Source organism: Cricetulus griseus, chromosome 8 (genome assembly GCF_003668045.3).
Source record: "Cricetulus griseus strain 17A/GY chromosome 8, alternate assembly CriGri-PICRH-1.0, whole genome shotgun sequence".
In the NCBI taxonomy this organism is placed as follows: domain Eukaryota; kingdom Metazoa; phylum Chordata; class Mammalia; order Rodentia; family Cricetidae; genus Cricetulus; species Cricetulus griseus.
The window spans coordinates 4596409-4613595 of record NC_048601.1 but is presented as its reverse complement, the minus strand read 5'-3'; the positions used below and the strand labels follow the sequence as shown (position 1 = coordinate 4613595).

General features: G+C 47.5%; 1 protein-coding gene across 1 annotated transcript in view; it reads right to left on the bottom strand.

The window, feature by feature from the left end:
- Bcat1 (branched chain amino acid transaminase 1) overlaps positions 1 to 17187 on the bottom strand; it is a 76218-nt gene that overhangs the window by 15276 nt on the left and 43755 nt on the right. The window contains exons 6-7 of the mRNA XM_027430146.2: positions 9787 to 9950; positions 4681 to 4823 (exon numbers count right to left, since the gene is read on the bottom strand). Of these exons, the coding sequence (XP_027285947.1) occupies positions 4681 to 4823; positions 9787 to 9950 (307 nt within the window). The remainder of the gene's footprint in view (positions 1 to 4680; positions 4824 to 9786; positions 9951 to 17187) is intronic.

The following is a 17187-nucleotide window of genomic DNA, read 5'->3' as shown; positions in this document are numbered from 1 at the left end:
GTGCTTTCGTGACTCGTGTGAAGGCCTGGGTTTGATCCCTGCACCACATGAACTGGGTGTGGATGATGTAGGGCTGTAATCCCAGCACTAGAGGTGGAGGAAGAATTGGGAATTCAAGGTCATCCTTTGATGGGATTTGAGACTAGGCTGGGCTACATGAAACCCTGTCTTAAAAAGCCGTCTTTGGTGATCAACAGCTCCCTTTCCTTCCCACCTCTGGCTTCCAGCCTTGTGGCCCAACAAGCCTCAGGTCAACACCTTACGAGGATGTGAACCTACAATCACCTGCTTGCAGGGGATTCACAAATCTGCTTCAAGGAACACCAAGTAGAAGCTGTGAGGAAATTGCCCTTAAATACAGTTAAAAACTTTAGAACTAACCCACTTTAATCCTTATGCTACAGGAGAAACAAATGTGCATTTTTCCAGGCTACTGACAATGAGAAAAAGCCATGACCACACGTCACCTAGCTCTGGGACCACTATTCTATGTCTCAGGGTGGAGTGGATCCAAGTTTTTAACGGTTACCAGAATAGAGATCTCTCCATCTTTGTATGCCCCAGTCCCTGCGTCATGCCTGGCCTAGCATCATCTATAAGGTTTTTTGTTTTGTTTTGATGTGTATGGGTATTTCACCTACCACTTATGTATACCTGGTGCATGCAGTACCCATGGGAGCCAGGAGAGGGCACAAGATCCCCCAGAACTGGAGTTACAAGTTATAGGGGCCACAAGTTAAATGCTGAGAACTGAATCTGGAGCCTTTGAAAGAGCAGAGCTCTGAACCACTGGGGCATGCCCCAAGCCCCTATAGTAAGTATTTTTTTTAATTTTACAAAATGAATGAATTGTCTTTGCTAGGCTATAGCAGTTTGATTTGGAGGGATTATTTATTTTCTGAAAATTGCTTTTTAGGAAGAAGAAATTGGTTCTGGCAATGTTCCTGAGGCTATTTGTCATTTTACAAGTGTTAATGATCTCAAAATAAACGTATTTTGTGATAACTCGTTAGCTAGACACAGAAGTGTGTGTGTGTGTGTGTGTGTGTGTGTGTGTGTGTGTGTGTGTATGTGTGGGAACGCGCAGTTTTCACACACACACAGACCTCTCCTACAGTTAGCTCAACTCTAAGACAACACCGAGTTAAATGCAAACAGCAGCCTTCATATGTGCTGTTGTGTGAAGTGAATTTAGCATCCAACTGTAACCACCAGCCTGAGGTCAAGAAGCAGAACATCTGTTCCCCTGGTTCCCAGACAGAGCCGATGACATGAGGACATCTGGGTGAGAAGTATTGGCTTTCCTCTGCAACCACAAACACACTCGCAGAGCCAGACATGGGAGGGAAACAGCCGTACGGAGGCAGCCTGTTACTCAGCGCACTCTGGGGGTTGGTTACTGCCCCAAGTTCTGTGAGCCACTGTTGGCTCTCCCTCCTAACCCTCCAAGCAGAGACATGTAAGGACTGTGTTAGATGGCGTTAGATCATGGCTGACACAGAAAAGAGGACTAAAGAGGCCCAGGGAGAGGACGCTTTTTATGTTTTATTATTGGATGTGTGTGTGTGTGTATGTGTGTGTGTGTCTATGTATGTGTGTCTCTGTGTGTGTGTGTCTGTGTCTCTGTGTGTGTCTGTGTCTCTGTGTGTGTCTGTGTACACCCTCGGGGCTCCTGGAGCTGGAATTACAGGCAGCTGTGCGCTGCCAGACACAGGTGCTGAGAACTGAACGTGGCCCTTTGGAAGCACAGCACTCACCTTGGCCCCCTCAGTCACCCACCCCCTCTTACACGGTGGGGAAACCCCAGCTGAGGAAGCCTGTGCAAACTGCAAAGCCTGACTCTTATTAAGTACTTGTGTGTTTTGCAAGAGATGGAAGACAAACCTATTCACTCTGATCTCTACCCATAGCCATGCCAGAGTGCTCTGTGATGTCTAAGGAACAATTTGTGACCAGGACAGTTTCCACAGCTGTGATGCATACAGGTGGCGCTTAAGTCCTTGATGTCTACCATAAATAATAGCATTGCCTTTTCTGAATGCCCTCCCAGTTTGTACTTGTGATGGCTTGTGATGCTGGATGGGTGGGGACAGGAATGGGCAGGGAGGAAGACACCTCCTTAGCACAGAGACCAGCAACAGCCACCTCTCTAGCATCACTGCAGAGGTGTGTTTATGAGAAGTCACAGTTTGAAGACCCTCAAATTCCAGCATAAATATTGTTTTCTTACATTTCCAAGTATAAACGGCAGGAGAAAAGTGTGAGCATATGTACGTGTTTGTGTGTATGAGGGGTGAACGTGTGTGTGTGTATGTGTGTGTGTGTGTGTGTGTGTGTGTACATGCAGAAACCAGAGGGCAACACTGAGTCTCTACCTCTCTCTCTCTCCATCTTATTTTTGAGTTGGGGTCTTTCATTGGTCACTGAGTCCTAGGATCTGCCTGTCCCCACACCCTAATGGTGGTGCGAATAAATGAGCAGCCAGCAACACCCTGCCTTCATTTCACATTTTCAGTGTCTATAATGACTTTCTGTGAAACAAACACTTTGTTTCTTGCTTGGGGTTGGTTAGCTCAATACCATATAAACTGTAAACATTTCACTGACTCCATATCATATCAAAGGCAGACACTGAGCATTCGGAGTGCTAGAGACAGCCCCGAATTTCAAGCCTCATATAAACACATGCTTATAATTTCAGCATTCCACAGCCTGTGGCAGGAGGGTTCCTATTTGGCACAGACTACAGAGTGGGACCCTACAGAAATAAAAAACAAAACAAAACAAAACAAAAAACCCTGAAGGCAGGTATGCTACAATCCCCCACACTCAGGCCAGCCTTGGCTGCATAGTAAGTTCCAGGCTATCCTGGGCTATATACACAGGACCTTGTCTTAAAAAAAATAAAAGAACAGAATGTCTGTGATTTACATGGAGTGGGCAGCAGGAGTCAATGAACACATATCTACTGGCAACCTCAGGACAGACACTGAGTTATATTTAAGAGTGCGGTTTATTTTGTGTGGGAATTCGGTGGAGGTTCGAGGACAACTTGGTTGGAGATGGGTTCTCTTTTTCCACCTTGTGGGTGGCAAGTGTTGAACTCAGGTCATCAGGCTTGGTGGTGGCCCTAAGAGTGTAGGATAATCAAATGGAGATGCAAAGAAAACCTACAGGGCTTCTAAGATATTATCAAAATGTATAGAAAAGACACCAATTCTGAGGCAAACTCTAGTCAGAGAGAGGCATGGCGCAGTGGTGAAGCCCTGGCAACAGGCAAGAGGGTCTTGGCTTACATCTTCAGCACCACAAAGTCAAAAGCTAGTCAAAGGGGCATCCCAGCCAAGCCTAGAGGAGCATGCCTGTAACCTCACCATATAGGGGACTCAGACAAGATGGCAAGCTCAGGGTCAGCATGGGGTGCACAGCGAGTTAAAGCTAACCCACACAACCACAGCGAGTTAAAACTAACCCACACAACCACAGAGAGTTAAAGCTAGCCCACACAACCACAGAGAGTTAAAGCTAGCCCACACAACCACAGAGAGTTAAAGCTAGCCACACAACCACAGAGGTTTTTTTTGTTTGTTTTGTTTTGTTGAGACAGGGTTTCTCTGTGTAGCTTTGGAGCCTGTCCTGGCTCTCGATCTGGACACCAGGCTGGCCTCGAACTCACAGAAATCCGCCTGCCTCTGGCTCCCGAGTGCTGGGATTAAAGGCGTGTGCCACCAATGTCCAGCTCAACCACAGAGAGTTAAAGCTAGCCCACACTACCACAGAGAGTTAAAGCTAGCCCATACAACCACAGAGAGTCAAAGCTAGCCCACACAAGCCGGGCATTGGTGGTGCACGCCTTTAATCCCAGCACTGAGGAGGCAGAGGCAGGCGGATCTCTGTGAGTTCGAGACCAGCCTGGTCTACAAGAGCTAGTTCCAGAATAGCCTCTAAAGCCACAGAGAAGCCCTGTGTCGAAAAATCAAAAAAAAAAAAAAGCTACCCATACAACCACAGAGAGTTAAAGCTAGCTCACACAACTACAGAGAATTAAAGCTAGCCACACAACTACAGAGGACCTCAAAATAAACGGTAAAATGGGGGCCATGAGTGTAGTTCTAGGGAGAGTTTGCCTAGGAGTTTGTAGTTTGATTCCTAGTTCTGCAAAAAAGGAGGGATACACTCATCGCCCCCATAGCCAATACAGGTTTCACTAGCACATATGCTATGGTACAGATTGAACAACCGACCACTGAACCAACCAAGACTCATCACTAAAGACAGAATGTTGTGAGAGGGCAAACAGAAGGAAAAAAATACCTTTTTTTTTTTTTTAAGAAAAAAAAGCTTATTTTATGGATACGGGCATTTTGTCTGGATGTCTGTCCATTGCATATGTGCAGTGCCCATGGAGGCTGGAAGAGGCATTGGACCCCCTGAAACTAGAGCACAGACAGTTGTGAGCCACCACATTTTGGCTGCTCAGGACCAAGCCCAGGCCCTCTGTAAGGGCAGCCACTGCTCTTGTATGCTGAGCCATTTCTCCAGCACCTGAGATTTAAGTTGCAGTCTCAAACCAAACAGCAGGAAAACAGAACGTAAAATAAAAGCAACCCTGATACAGGCTCCACAGCAGCCCCTGCACGCTGGCTGTCACCAAATGTCACCTCACAGGACAGCAATTACCTCCATCTTCGTTTATCCAGTAGAGGAACAGATTCATCGTGCCCACTTCCGTTATCTGGTTGTCCTGGCCATACAGCCAGAGGACCTGCTGACAGCCATTCTCCATTGCCTCGCACTGCGCCAAAAGGGACGCGCCATAATTGCTAGTGAGGAAAACAAAACCAGTTGATGACAAACATGTCACCTCATGCCTGTATTCAACTCTAACGGTCTCAAGTTTTTATTCATTCATTTGATTGTGTGTGTGTGTGTGTATGTGTGGTGTGTGTATGTGTGCGTGCGTGCGTGCGTGTGTGTGTGTGGTGTATGTGTATGTGTGTGTGCGTGTGTGTGTGTGTGCGCGTGCGTGTATGTGTATGTGTGTGCGTGTGCGTGTGCGTGTGCCTGTGTGTGTGTGTATGTGTATGTGTATGTGTGTGTGCGTGTGTGCGCGTGCGTGTGTGTGTGTATGTGTGTGTGTGTGCGCGTGTGTGTGTGCGCGTGTGTGTGTCTGTGTGTGTGTGTGCGCGCGCGTGCGTGCGTGCGTGTGTGTGTGTGTGGTGTGTGTATGTGTGTGTGCGTATGTGTAGTGTGTGTATGTGTGGTGTGTGTATGTGTGTATGTGTGTGTATGTGTGCGTGTGTGCGTGCGTGCGTGTGTGTGTGCGCACGGCGTATGTGTGTGTGTGTATGTGTGGTGTGTGTATGTGTGTATGTGTGTGTATGTGTGTGTATGTGTGCGTGTGTGTGTGTGTGCGTGTGTGTGTGTGTGTGTGTATGTGTGTGTGCGCGCGCGCGTATGTGTGTGTGTGTTGTGTGTGTGTGCATGCGCGCGCGGTGTGTGTGTGTGTGTAGTGTATGTGTGTGCGTGTGTGTGTGTGTGTGCGCGCGCGTATGTGTGTGTATGTGTGTGTATGTGTGCGTGTGTGTGTGTGTGTGTATGTGTGTGTGCGCGCGCGTATGTGTGTGTGTATGTGTGTGTGCGTGTGTGTGTGTGTGCGTGTGTGCGTGCGTGCGTGTGTGTGTGTGTGCGCGCGCGCGTATGTGTGTGTGTAGTGTATGTGTGTGTGCGTGTGTGTGTGTGTGCGCGCGCGCGTATGTGTGTGTGTGTAGTGTATGTGTGTGTGCGTGTGTGTGTGTGTGTGTGTAGTGTATGTGTGTGTGCGTGTGTGTGTGCGTGTGCGTGTATGTGTGTGTGTGTGTGTGCGCGCGCGCGCGCCACATGCACCCTCAGTGTATGGAGGTCAGAGGACAAATCATGGGAGTTGGTTCACTCCTGACACAGCGTGAGACCTGATGATGGAATGTTAGTAGACCTTCTAACCAAGTGATCTGCTGTGCCCACCCTTAAGTCTTAATTAAAGACACACACACACACACACACACACACACACACACACACACACACCATACACCCACACATAGACACAGATACCCACAGCCACACACCCGTACATTTCAAGCGGAGACTGAGGCCAAGTATGGAAAGCATGAAGGAAGGGGGTTAGATTAACAAGGAGACTGGAGGGATGGCTCAGTGGTTGAGAGCAGCACTGGCTGCTGGTGCAAAGGACCAGGGTTCAGTTCCCAGCACTCATGTGGCAGCTCACCATCACCTAGAAGTATGAAGGATCCAAGGCCCTCTTCAGAGCTCCACAGACACTAGGCAAGAACATGGTTCACAGACTTTCATGCAGGCAAAATAAATTTTAAAACAGGAGAGACAAAGACACCACGGGTCTCAGAAAACTGCCCTGACATCGGCTGGGCTCCGATGACTGGCTGCCTTGTGCCTAACTCTACCACCCTCCACAATGTTGGGGGATGAGAATGGAGTGAGATGAGATACTGAGATGTTATTCTGGCTTCTCAGATCTCATACTGTGAATAAACCACATCTTAATTAAACCTTCAGTCTGGTCCCGTCCTCTGCTCACTGGCACTTATGGTGAAAGACAGCAGGAAGGCTGGCATTCCAGTAACTCAAATAGACACTCGCCACAAGTGTCTCTGTTTGTTTGCCTGTGCGTGTGTGGCTGCTCTTGGCCACTAAGTCCGAGTATTGGGCGAAAGCCTGGAGATTTGGATGAACCACAAGACTCCTGGTCCTTTTCTGAGAGAATGTCTCCCACCTTGTACAAACTTACAAAAACCGCAGGTCAAAGGGTTCACAACAGGATATTGATCCCAGTGGGGTGAGGTCAGAAAAATAGGAGGTGCCTATGGTTATGCTGGAAAACAACTCTTAGAGACCCCGTGGGGGCTGGGTGCCAACATGCGTGTGTACATGTGCACGTGTCTGTAGGTGTGTGTATGCGTGTGCGTGTGTTGTGTGTTGTGTGCAGGTGCCTACAAAGGCCAAAAGAAAGCATCAGATCCCAGGGAGGTGGAGTTACAGGTTGCTTCGAGCCTCCTGACAGAGAGAACCTAACTCGGCTTCTCTAACTCGGCTGAGTGGTCTCCCCAGCCCCCACTTTCTCTTTTAAAGGGAGGCTCTGATTCTAAGCCTTTCGTTCCTCTGCAGCAGATATGATTCAATTTAGATGTAACAAGTCACACATCCTAAGGCTGAAGGGATAGACCGGAAGCACCAAATCTGCAGAGGCGCTTGCTGGTCATGCCAGAGCAGCCAGTGAGTGGAGTTCCAGCTGTCTGGCCAGCAGAAGGGAACCCTCTGATGGGCCAACCTCGGTTAGGCAAGGCCATGGTACTGCAGACCCCGGAACGTCTTTTCCCTCTGCTGTGCCGTTACAGGCTGCTGCATCTCTCTTTCTCTGGTATCTAGCATGGCGTGAGTGGATGTGAGGAGATCTCCACTGCCCGTAAGTAATACAGTGTGTTTATCTCTTGGAAACATCCCATTCTACTTGGCATTTTTACCTGTGGATTGCCAAGAAGATGACCCCTCCCTAAACTTTACTGTCTAATTTGATAATAATAATAATAGCTATACGGAGTTTTAATGAATGAAAATCAATACAGGGATATGTTTCGCAGCTAAGGCCTATGCGTTCCACCCCAGGAGTCACTCAGGTTAATGATTAAAGGGAAAGAACCAGAGTCCAGGAGCCAGGCTGGCTCTGATTCTCTTGATGCTGAAAAGATGCAGTCAGGTACCATTAGCTAAAACAAAGCTTCAGAATAACTTCAGGTTATAACAGATGCCTTGCTAATAGTTTAAGATAAATAACCCCAGAAAACAAGTAAAAGTTCACAGGAATACCTAGCCAAGCTGTCTGACTCATTAGGCTAGAGTAGAAAATACAAAAACGGCCTGATGGTTGCTAACTCCCCTTGCTAGCTCTGGTTGATGACCAAAGGTGATGATTAATTCCTTATACCCATTTTTGCCCTCAATCTCCTGATATAAATAATATATATGTATATTGATAAGTATGTATGTATCCTAACGATTTAAAGTAGAGCTGACTGTTTTTCCTGTATAAAAGTTTAGGTTTGTGATCCCTTTAAGATTGCTTATAAGATTACCTTTCAAGATAAGCAATAAAGTGATTGCCCTTTCTTTGTAACTGTAAAAAAGCAGCCTGCCAGTAAAGGACAAGAACAGCTAGCTTGCCCACACAGTTAATCTATAACAAGTTGCTTGGGTATGTGTGTGGGTTCTTGAATTTGTTTTTCACCTATAGTACTTAAAATGTTTAATCATGTAAGGGATATGGAAAACAGGCTGTTTCTTTTTTTTTTTCTGTTTGTTTTTTATTCACTGTGATCATTCACTTGAAAAACAGAATGCAACCACATTGTAATTCCTATATTGCCTGAAAAACTTTGTTGGGATATATAAGCTGTAGAGAAAAAGGTATACAGAAGTAAGAAAAGAACAGAGAAAGAACACAAGGGAACAGAGAATAAGGAAGGAAGCCATCAAGAGAGTGTGAGCGTGTTCCTTTTCCCATAACCCCCTCAGATACAAAAGTCTCGCTTTGAAAACTCTGTTGGATTCCTTTCAAAGCCCTGTGCTGCTGAACACTGGCCCCCAGCCGCCAGTGAGTGCTGCAGTTGTTGTGGAATAGAGTATTTGTTTAACTATGCAAAGATGTGTTACATTTGTTTCACCTTGCCTGCTTAAGGCACATGATGGGTCTAATAAAAAGCTGAATGGCCATTAACCAGGCTGTAGAGGGATAGGCAGGACGGACAAACAGAATAAGTAGGAGGAGGAATCTAGGCATGAGACAGAATCAATCAGAGAGAAAGAGAGGGAGATGCCTGGGCCAGCCAGCCAGGCAGCAGACAGACAGACGGACACAGGGGAAGCAGAAAAGTAGGGCATACAGAGGAAAAGAAAGGTAAAAAGCCCCAAGGATGGAGAGAAGCCAGTTAAATTAAGTTATAAGCGCTACCTAGAAACGAGCATAAGCTAAGGCACAGCTTTCACAACTCATTTGGGAGCTGGCGGTCCAAAAAAGCCGCTACATACAGTTTTCTAGAGAAGGCCATCTTCTAGAGGTGCTCTGAGGTGGGAAAGTTTGTCCCTGTGAGAGGAGAGCACCCGGGGCTGTGGGGCACCTTTCACACCCAGCTGCCGTCATCTCCCATATCGCAGAGGCCTGCCACTGGGCTCCGACATTCCTAAACCTCCCAGGACATCATCAAAAGTCACTTCCCAGGAGTGTCTCTGCCCTGGCTGTGACATGTATGACCTGGGAAGAGCCCAGCATGCTTACACCTTCTATCCTACACAGAGGGGCATTCTGAACTCAGGGCCAAGTCCACCGGAAATGGCACATCTCAAATGCTCTTTCATTTCTTGCCAGCTATGCATGGTCTATGAGAACGGCCAGGCATCACCAAAGCAGGACTTTCCTCCGGCCCTCAGGCAGGTGTGCCGCCATCCATGGCAGCCGAGAGCATCAACCCCAGGTCCAGCCTGTAGCTGGAAAGAAGCAGAGCTCAGGGACACTGGTTCAAAGCACTGTCTCACTCCCATGTCATCACTGTCACTGCTGCTATGGGGGGGAGGGAGGCAAGTAACACCAAAAACTAGCACATTTACAAAGCCAAATCTTAAACCACAAACAGCTTCTCACACTTGCACACTTCCCTGCACACCACCATTTGCACACACAACCATCACTAAGTCAGGACAGACACCAGACTGACTTACCCGCCCATCTTGCAGTCCCCAGTCCCACCTTCCCAGGCTCTGACATATTTCGGATTGGCCCACAGTGACACTGGCTTGAAGGTTCCGCTAGAAAAGTAAGGTCCCACAGGGCTCAGGACCACAAAGAGCAGGGCTTTGGAAGGCTTCTTGACTCCAAGGGATGGCTGTAATGAAGAGAAAAAACACACCTCTGTAAACTTGACAATGGAACATCCTGTTTAAAGTCTGCAATAGACCCATGTTCTCCTTCCAGAAGGGGTACCCAAACAAAGTCAGTCACACAAAGTCTTTTAAAGAAAACACGGGAAGTGGGTATTTAAGCTTGGGGGTGGGAAGGGCAGGGCAGGACAAGATGGCCCAATGGGTAAGGGCTCTGGCTGCCAAGCCTGAAAACTCAACAGACTTGAATCTGGTCCCTGAACATGGTGGAAAAAAGAGAAAAAAGAGAAGTGACCTCTCTGGGCAGTCCCCCGACCTCCACACACATGCTATAGCATGAACATTGCCCTCCCTCACCCTGCACACACATAAAATAAACAATCATTGTCATTTTAAAAAGTTTTGATTTGCTTTCCGAGTTATGATTTTAGACACACACACACACACACACACACACACACACACACACACACACTGTGTGTGGGTAACAATATCACCTAAACCCCCCACACACACCTCCATCAGAAAGACAAGCAGGGCTCTGAGAGCCTAGAACAAAGTGACAGTGAACTGTGATTGAGCAGGAGACTGGTCAGGACAGTAAGAGCTTTGCCTTTGGGCTGATTTGGGTTTGGTTTTGCTGTTGTTGTTTGATTTCATTTTGTTTGGTTTTGGGGGGCTGGGAGGAGCAGTCTCTCTACATAGCCCCAGCTATCCTGGAATTCACTATACAAACAAGGCTGTCCTTGAACTCACAAAGATCCACTACCCCTGACTCCTGAGCTCTGGAATTAAAGTTGTGTGCCACCATACCCAGCTAGAGTTTGCTCTTTAACAGGAACTTTATCGGAAAACAAGAATCCCCCCCCCCATACAGGTGAAGAGCTTGGAAACTCCACTATCCTCTCATCTTGGAGGGAGACTGCACAGACACACACTGTTCCTTCCCAGCTCTGAAGGAACCATCTTATCTCTGAGGCTGAGTGGGCAAGGAGTCAGATGGGAGGTAACCAAGGAAACCGCCACAGCATCTTGGCTATATCTCTGTGGTCAGAGTGTATCTTGTGGTTACGTGGCCATGGAGCTGAAGTTGGGATCTTTCTACTGTGCCAGAAGCGAAGGACCGGTTAGGACACAGATGCCGCACAACCACCAGTGGACCCTGGCTTCATTGTAACACTCTCCTCGTCCCTATGGGCTTTTCTAGAAACTGGTAGGAAGAAATACCCTAAAAATGGAAAACCTACCCACCATAACCCAGAAGGAAAAGGGGTCACCTTACCCAATACACACTGCCCACCTTATAAATATACATAAAAAACCTGGTAAAAACCCAGTACAAAAAAAAGAAAGAAAAGAAAAAGAAAAAGAAAAGCACTGCTTAATGAGGAAGACTTTTAAAAATAATTTGAAGAATAATTAGTTAAAGCAATATGAATCAGCTAAGCATAAGCAAGATAAAGACTTCTCAAAAAAATCATGTTGGGGTAAAACAGTAATGACTCTTAAATTTTCATGTTAGTGGAGATTTGAGGCAACAATGTAATTGAAAGATTCAGGAAACCTGTCTAGGAATTGTGTTTTTCTATTAATGTACTTTGAAAACTTCAAGTCCATGCTATAGAAAAATAAAAACAAAACTAAAATCAAATTGATACCCTCAATAAAACAAAACAAAACAAAACAAAAACCCAGTACAAAGTTAGCCGGGAAGAGGAAGTGGGGTAATGAGAGGGAAGAGAGCAAATGGAGCCAAATACATTCCAAGCGTGAGTGAAATTGTCACGACCCATTAGGTATAACATACACTGATGCAAAGTAAAATTTCAAAACCCACAATCCAGAAGCCACTAGGCCGTTCCGCCCTCTCCTCCCAATAACTAATGGGTCAGCCGGCTCCAGGTTCTCCATGGAACCCATGCTCTTGCCCACCCCAGGTTCTCTGTGGAACGCATGCTCTGCTTTGCTGGGTGAGCTTTGTCTCCGAATTCTTTCCTCAGAGGGTAAGAACCGCGGGAGGAACTTTCACCCAGTGCAGCGCCTTGCTCCCTGAGGCCTGGCGCCCTCATAGTTCACAGTCTGACTGCCTTTCTTACCTTAGTGGTTGAAGAAGTGATCTCTAACTTACTTCGAGTTTCTCCGCCATTAAGGACTCTCTCCCCCTGGAATTGCAGGCCCAAATATACCCTCCCTTCTGTTAGCTGCCTTGCCCACTGCTTTTATCACAACAGAAAAGTAACCAATCAAATGATAAGGAATCCAGAGAGGCCACTCAGAGTAAATTGCAGATACAATATGCTAACTGCTACCCAAAGATAGCTAACTGCTATCTAAATTCCAAATGAATTGTCTTTCTGGTGTACAAACCTAATAGTACTTTGTCACCTACCTACCACGTGAATCCTGGGACACTTCACAGTGTTTACATAGGCCAATGAAATTTGCATTATACAAAAACAAAAACAAAAAAACAGTAACTGAATTTTACCTCGTCCCAGCCAAGGAGGTAAGGTAGGTCTGTGGTGGAGCTCACAAAGCCCTCTAGGTTTCAACAGAAGTACCAAAGCAAAAGTGAATTTCCCTTTGTAAATGTGACTTGTTTGCGTTTGTCCCACCAGGTGGAGACAGAGAGCACAGACAGAGGGAGGAGAACGGCAGGGTTTCAGGGCCTCCATCAAATCTGCCTCTAGAAAAAGCATCCTGATGAATCCATCCAGTCACATCTGTCTCCTTAGCAACAGTAGCTAAGTTATACGTCAGCATTTTCCAACAGTATCCTTAGCAACAGCTAAGTTACACGTCAGCGTTTTCCAACGCTGGCCAAGACTGTGTGTAAGAATGTAACTTTGTATCTTCTAAAACTTAAACCAGCTCTGCTCACATCAGCAAGTTCCTCTGTGGACTAGAGCTTCACTCATTCTTTCCCTGAAAAGAATGCATGGGGGGGGGCCATTAAGAGCACTTGTTGCTCTTGCAGAGGACCCAGGTTCAATTCCCAGCACCCACGAGGAGGCTCCCAACAGGCTGTAATTCCCATTCTAGGAGGTCCGATGCCCTCTCCTGGCTTCAAATGGGCTCAGTACCCATGTACACAGATATACACACAATGCTCATACACATAAAATAAAGTAACTAAATCTTCCAAGAACCCACTGGCTCTCCTGGAGGAGCAGGTAGGGAGGAAGTCTCAATGCCACTTCCATACTGAGCATGAGTCAATTGTCATTCCAGGCTCTGCTAAGAAGCTTGGTGACAGGCACCCCCACCCACCCACCCCCCCCACCCCCGCCTCAGTATCCCTAACTGAGGCTTTCTCACTTCAATCTTGAAAAGCAATTGAGACCCTGCGTTCCTGCTAGAAGAGCTTTATTGAGTGTTGCCAGTCATTGGATGACAGTCAACAGAACCCTGGGATGATAAAGTTGTGTTTCTGATTAACTAAAGCAAAGTCACACAACACAGATGTCAACAATTTTTGGGGGGGGGGCTTTAAGCAACAGTCTGACCCTCTCAGGAACATTTTAAGGTGCTTTGTGTTGGCTTTGGGGGACAGGGTGTCACTATGCTGCCCAGGCTGGCCTCAAACTCAGAACAATCCTGCTTCAGCCTCCCAAGGACTGTGATAACAGGCATACACCACCACACCTAGCTCCTTCTTGGTGTGGGGTGTTTCTGGGGAGATGTTGGGAGTGTAACATAAACCCTAGTTAGGTGCAGGGGCAGCAGGACCTCTGAGCTACACCCCTGCTCAGGAGCAGCTAGAGTTTGTATCCTCAGATAATCTGAATAAAGATGGAAAAGGCTGTAGCATATTGGATATGAAATATGGCTTCAAGAGACCACATAGAGGATGAAACACTAGTGTCTTTATATATTTATATGTGTATCTGTACACATGGGGAGACAGAGACAGAGACAGGGACAGGGACAGGGACAGAGACAGAGACAGACACGGAGAGAGAGACAGAGACAGGGACAGGGACAGATAGAGACAGAGACAGGGACAGGGACAGGGACAGGGACAGAGACAGACAGGGAGAGAGACAGGGACAGGGACAGAGACAGGGACAGAGACAGAGACAGGGACAGATAGAGACAGAGACAGGGACAGGGAGAGAGACAGGGAGAGAGACAGGGACAGGGACAGAGACAGAGACAGGGAGAGAGACAGACAGGGAGAGAGACAGAGACAGGGACAGAGACAGAGACAGGGAGAGAGACAGACAGGGAGAGAGACAGAGACAGGGACAGAGACAGGGACAGAGACAGGGACAGGGACAGGGACAGATAGAGACAGAGACAGAGACAGGGACAGGGACAGAGACAGAGAGAGAGACAGAGACAGAGACAGAGACAGGGACAGATAGAGACAGAGACAGGGTCAGGGGCAGTGACAGGGACAGGGAGAGGGACAGGGGCAGGGGCAGGGGCAGGGACAGAGACAGAGACAGGGAGAGAGACAGGGACAGGGACAGAGACAGAGACAGGGAGAGAGACAGGGACAGGGACAGAGACAGAGACAGGGACAGATAGAGACAGAGACAGGGACAGAGACAGAGACAGAGACAGAGACAGGGACAGGGACAGGGACAGGGACAGAGACAGAGACAGGGACAGGGACAGGGACAGAGACAGAGACAGAGACAGGGAGAGAGACAGGGACAGGGACAGGGACAGAGACAGAGACAGGGACAGAGACAGGGACAGGGACAGAGACAGGGACAGGGACAGGGAGAGATCTTTCACTTCCCAAGCTGAGCTTCACAACAGTCAGACTCTTTTTGTACTGTCCTTAGATGAACAGGGCTTAGGTGTGATGAGAAACAAAGCCTACTTCACAGTGAGAATTATGGCTCCTTTCTGGGTCACCCAGAATCCCCTCACAGAAAGATGTCACGAGTTATTTGAGGGACGGCAGAAAAGAATCAGTGAGCTGAGAAATTCCATTAGAAACCGTGAGGCCTCAGAGGCCTCAGAGGCAGGAGCGAGGCAGGCGGGCTGAGCTGTAGGACAGACAGTTCTAACCAGAAAAACATCTCTCCAGCCCCATTATTCCAGGTTTTTATCAAATATTTGTAGAAAGAGAGCTGAACCTTAGTAAGACATTCTTTACAGAAAGTGGATATAGAGGCAGGCATGGTGGCGTGCAACTGTAATTTTAAACACTTGAGAGACTGGGGCAGGAGGATAACGTGACTGTGTAGTCAAGGCCAGCCTGAGCTACATAGTGAGTTCATTTCCATCTGATATATGTGAGACCCGGTCTCATACTAAATTCACTACGTTTGAAGGTCACTCAGGTGAGTGACCTTCTGAGGGCTTTGCTATAGACAATAGCTCTGCTCTGTGGTTCGGGTGATAATAGATAGCCTGACTTACATTCCAGGGACTCTGAAGATCGATTCTGAGAAAAATGACTCTACAAATGACCCACAGGGTGAGCAGAAAGGGACAAAGAAGCCTGGCATTTCTGTATAAGCATTGCATCCTTTTCCTCTTAACTGCTAAGCTGAAGACGCCTCACAGCCGCTGGGCCAACACAGCATGGAGTGCAAGGGTACAGCCCCAGAGTTCAGAAAGACCTCTGCCTCAACCCCCTTCTCCATCTCACTGTCCTCAATCTGACGGCAAAGCCGCCTCCTGCATTCCTGACACTGAATGAAGGTGTCATCCCCACCCATCCAGGTCACATGGAAATGAAGCCAACAATGACATAAATGTCAGGGGATATGGTCCCAGCACTGGACACTCTGTGTTCAAACTGTGAAAATGAGCACTTAGGAGAAGACAGATCATGATGTAAGGACCTGAGACACACGGGTTGGTAAATTTAAAAATCAGTCCTAAGCAGAAATGTCCATGTGGTCAAGTACACGGGAACTCTGGGAAATAGTCAAGAGGAGGAGAACACATGTCACCACAGAAAATGTCACTCACACCCTGACACAGCTATAACCAGGCACACCTGTAGCCAGCCCCTAAGAAGGCGTGGCTATAGCTTCCCCTACACACAGCTGTCAGCCTGCTCCTTCCTTTCCAGTGGGATGGGATGTGTTTGTTCGTTTTCCTCTGACAGGGCAGAGCTTAGTGGCTGAGTGGCCCGCAAAACCAAAGATATTTTCTGTCTGCCTGTTACAGAGAGAGCTGCTGGGGTCTGCTCTGAGCTACAGGGCGGCACAGCACCAGATGGCTCATGGCACTAAGAGTCTCCTCAGGCAGCTCTCACCTTGCCATCCCACACACTGGCTCCAGCACTGTGCTGTGGGAAGAACAGAAAGCAAACAAGGAGCAGGATGTGAGCATGGATGATGCATGCTTGCAACCCCACTCACAGAAAGAGGTTGGCCAGGGAGAGAGGGTGACACCCTGACCCTCAAAAAGAAAACAACAACAACAAAAAGGCAAGCAATGTGACTCAAGCCTGCACCCAGCACTGAGGAAGCTGACCCAATAGGATCATGGTAATTTTGAGGCCAAGCTGGTCTACTAAAGGTAAATTCTAGACTAGTGGGAATACATGAGGCCTTGTCTCAAGGTAAATATAATAAAGAACAAATAAGGTATTTGTAACAGTTTCCTCCAAGATTGAAACATTCTATCCTTCAAGGAAGCTCCTTTAGCAATAAGTAAACAACTCAAAATAGCTCAGGAAGTCCCTAAAGCTGACTAGATTCACTAGGCTGGTCCCTGCCAGAGTAAGCAATAAAAGCTAAGCTACAAAGACAACAGGCAGACAAGACAGACTGCAGTGTAAACTCAGACCAGACCAGCTGCCTGGGGGAAATGTAGACCAACTAAATCATGTGGAAGAGACACTGCCTGCAGACCGCGCTGCGTCCCAGGCTCCCTGCTTCCTGTGAGCTGTCACCTGTGCTGGATGGGATTTAGTAACACATCTGTCTTTGAGTCATTTCTGCCCTGGTAAGTAACCCTCACCCATATACTTGGAAAGAATGACAATAAAACTCATTAGTTCACCAAGTTGTATTTCTGTGGTCTCTGTACTTCAGTCTGTCATGGGTTCCCCATCGGGGCTAAGTAGACTTCTCCCAGGAAAAGTTTTATCAACAAAAGGACAAGCCCCATACTAACTTCTACAGTTAAGAGTCTTCAAAGAGGCCAATAACCAGAGCTAAGTGTGTGTGTGTGTGTGTGTGTGTGTGTGTGTGTGTGTGTGTGAGAGAGAGAGAGAGAGAGAGAGAGAGAGAGAGGGCAAGGACACTGAGTCAGGTAAACAAGGCA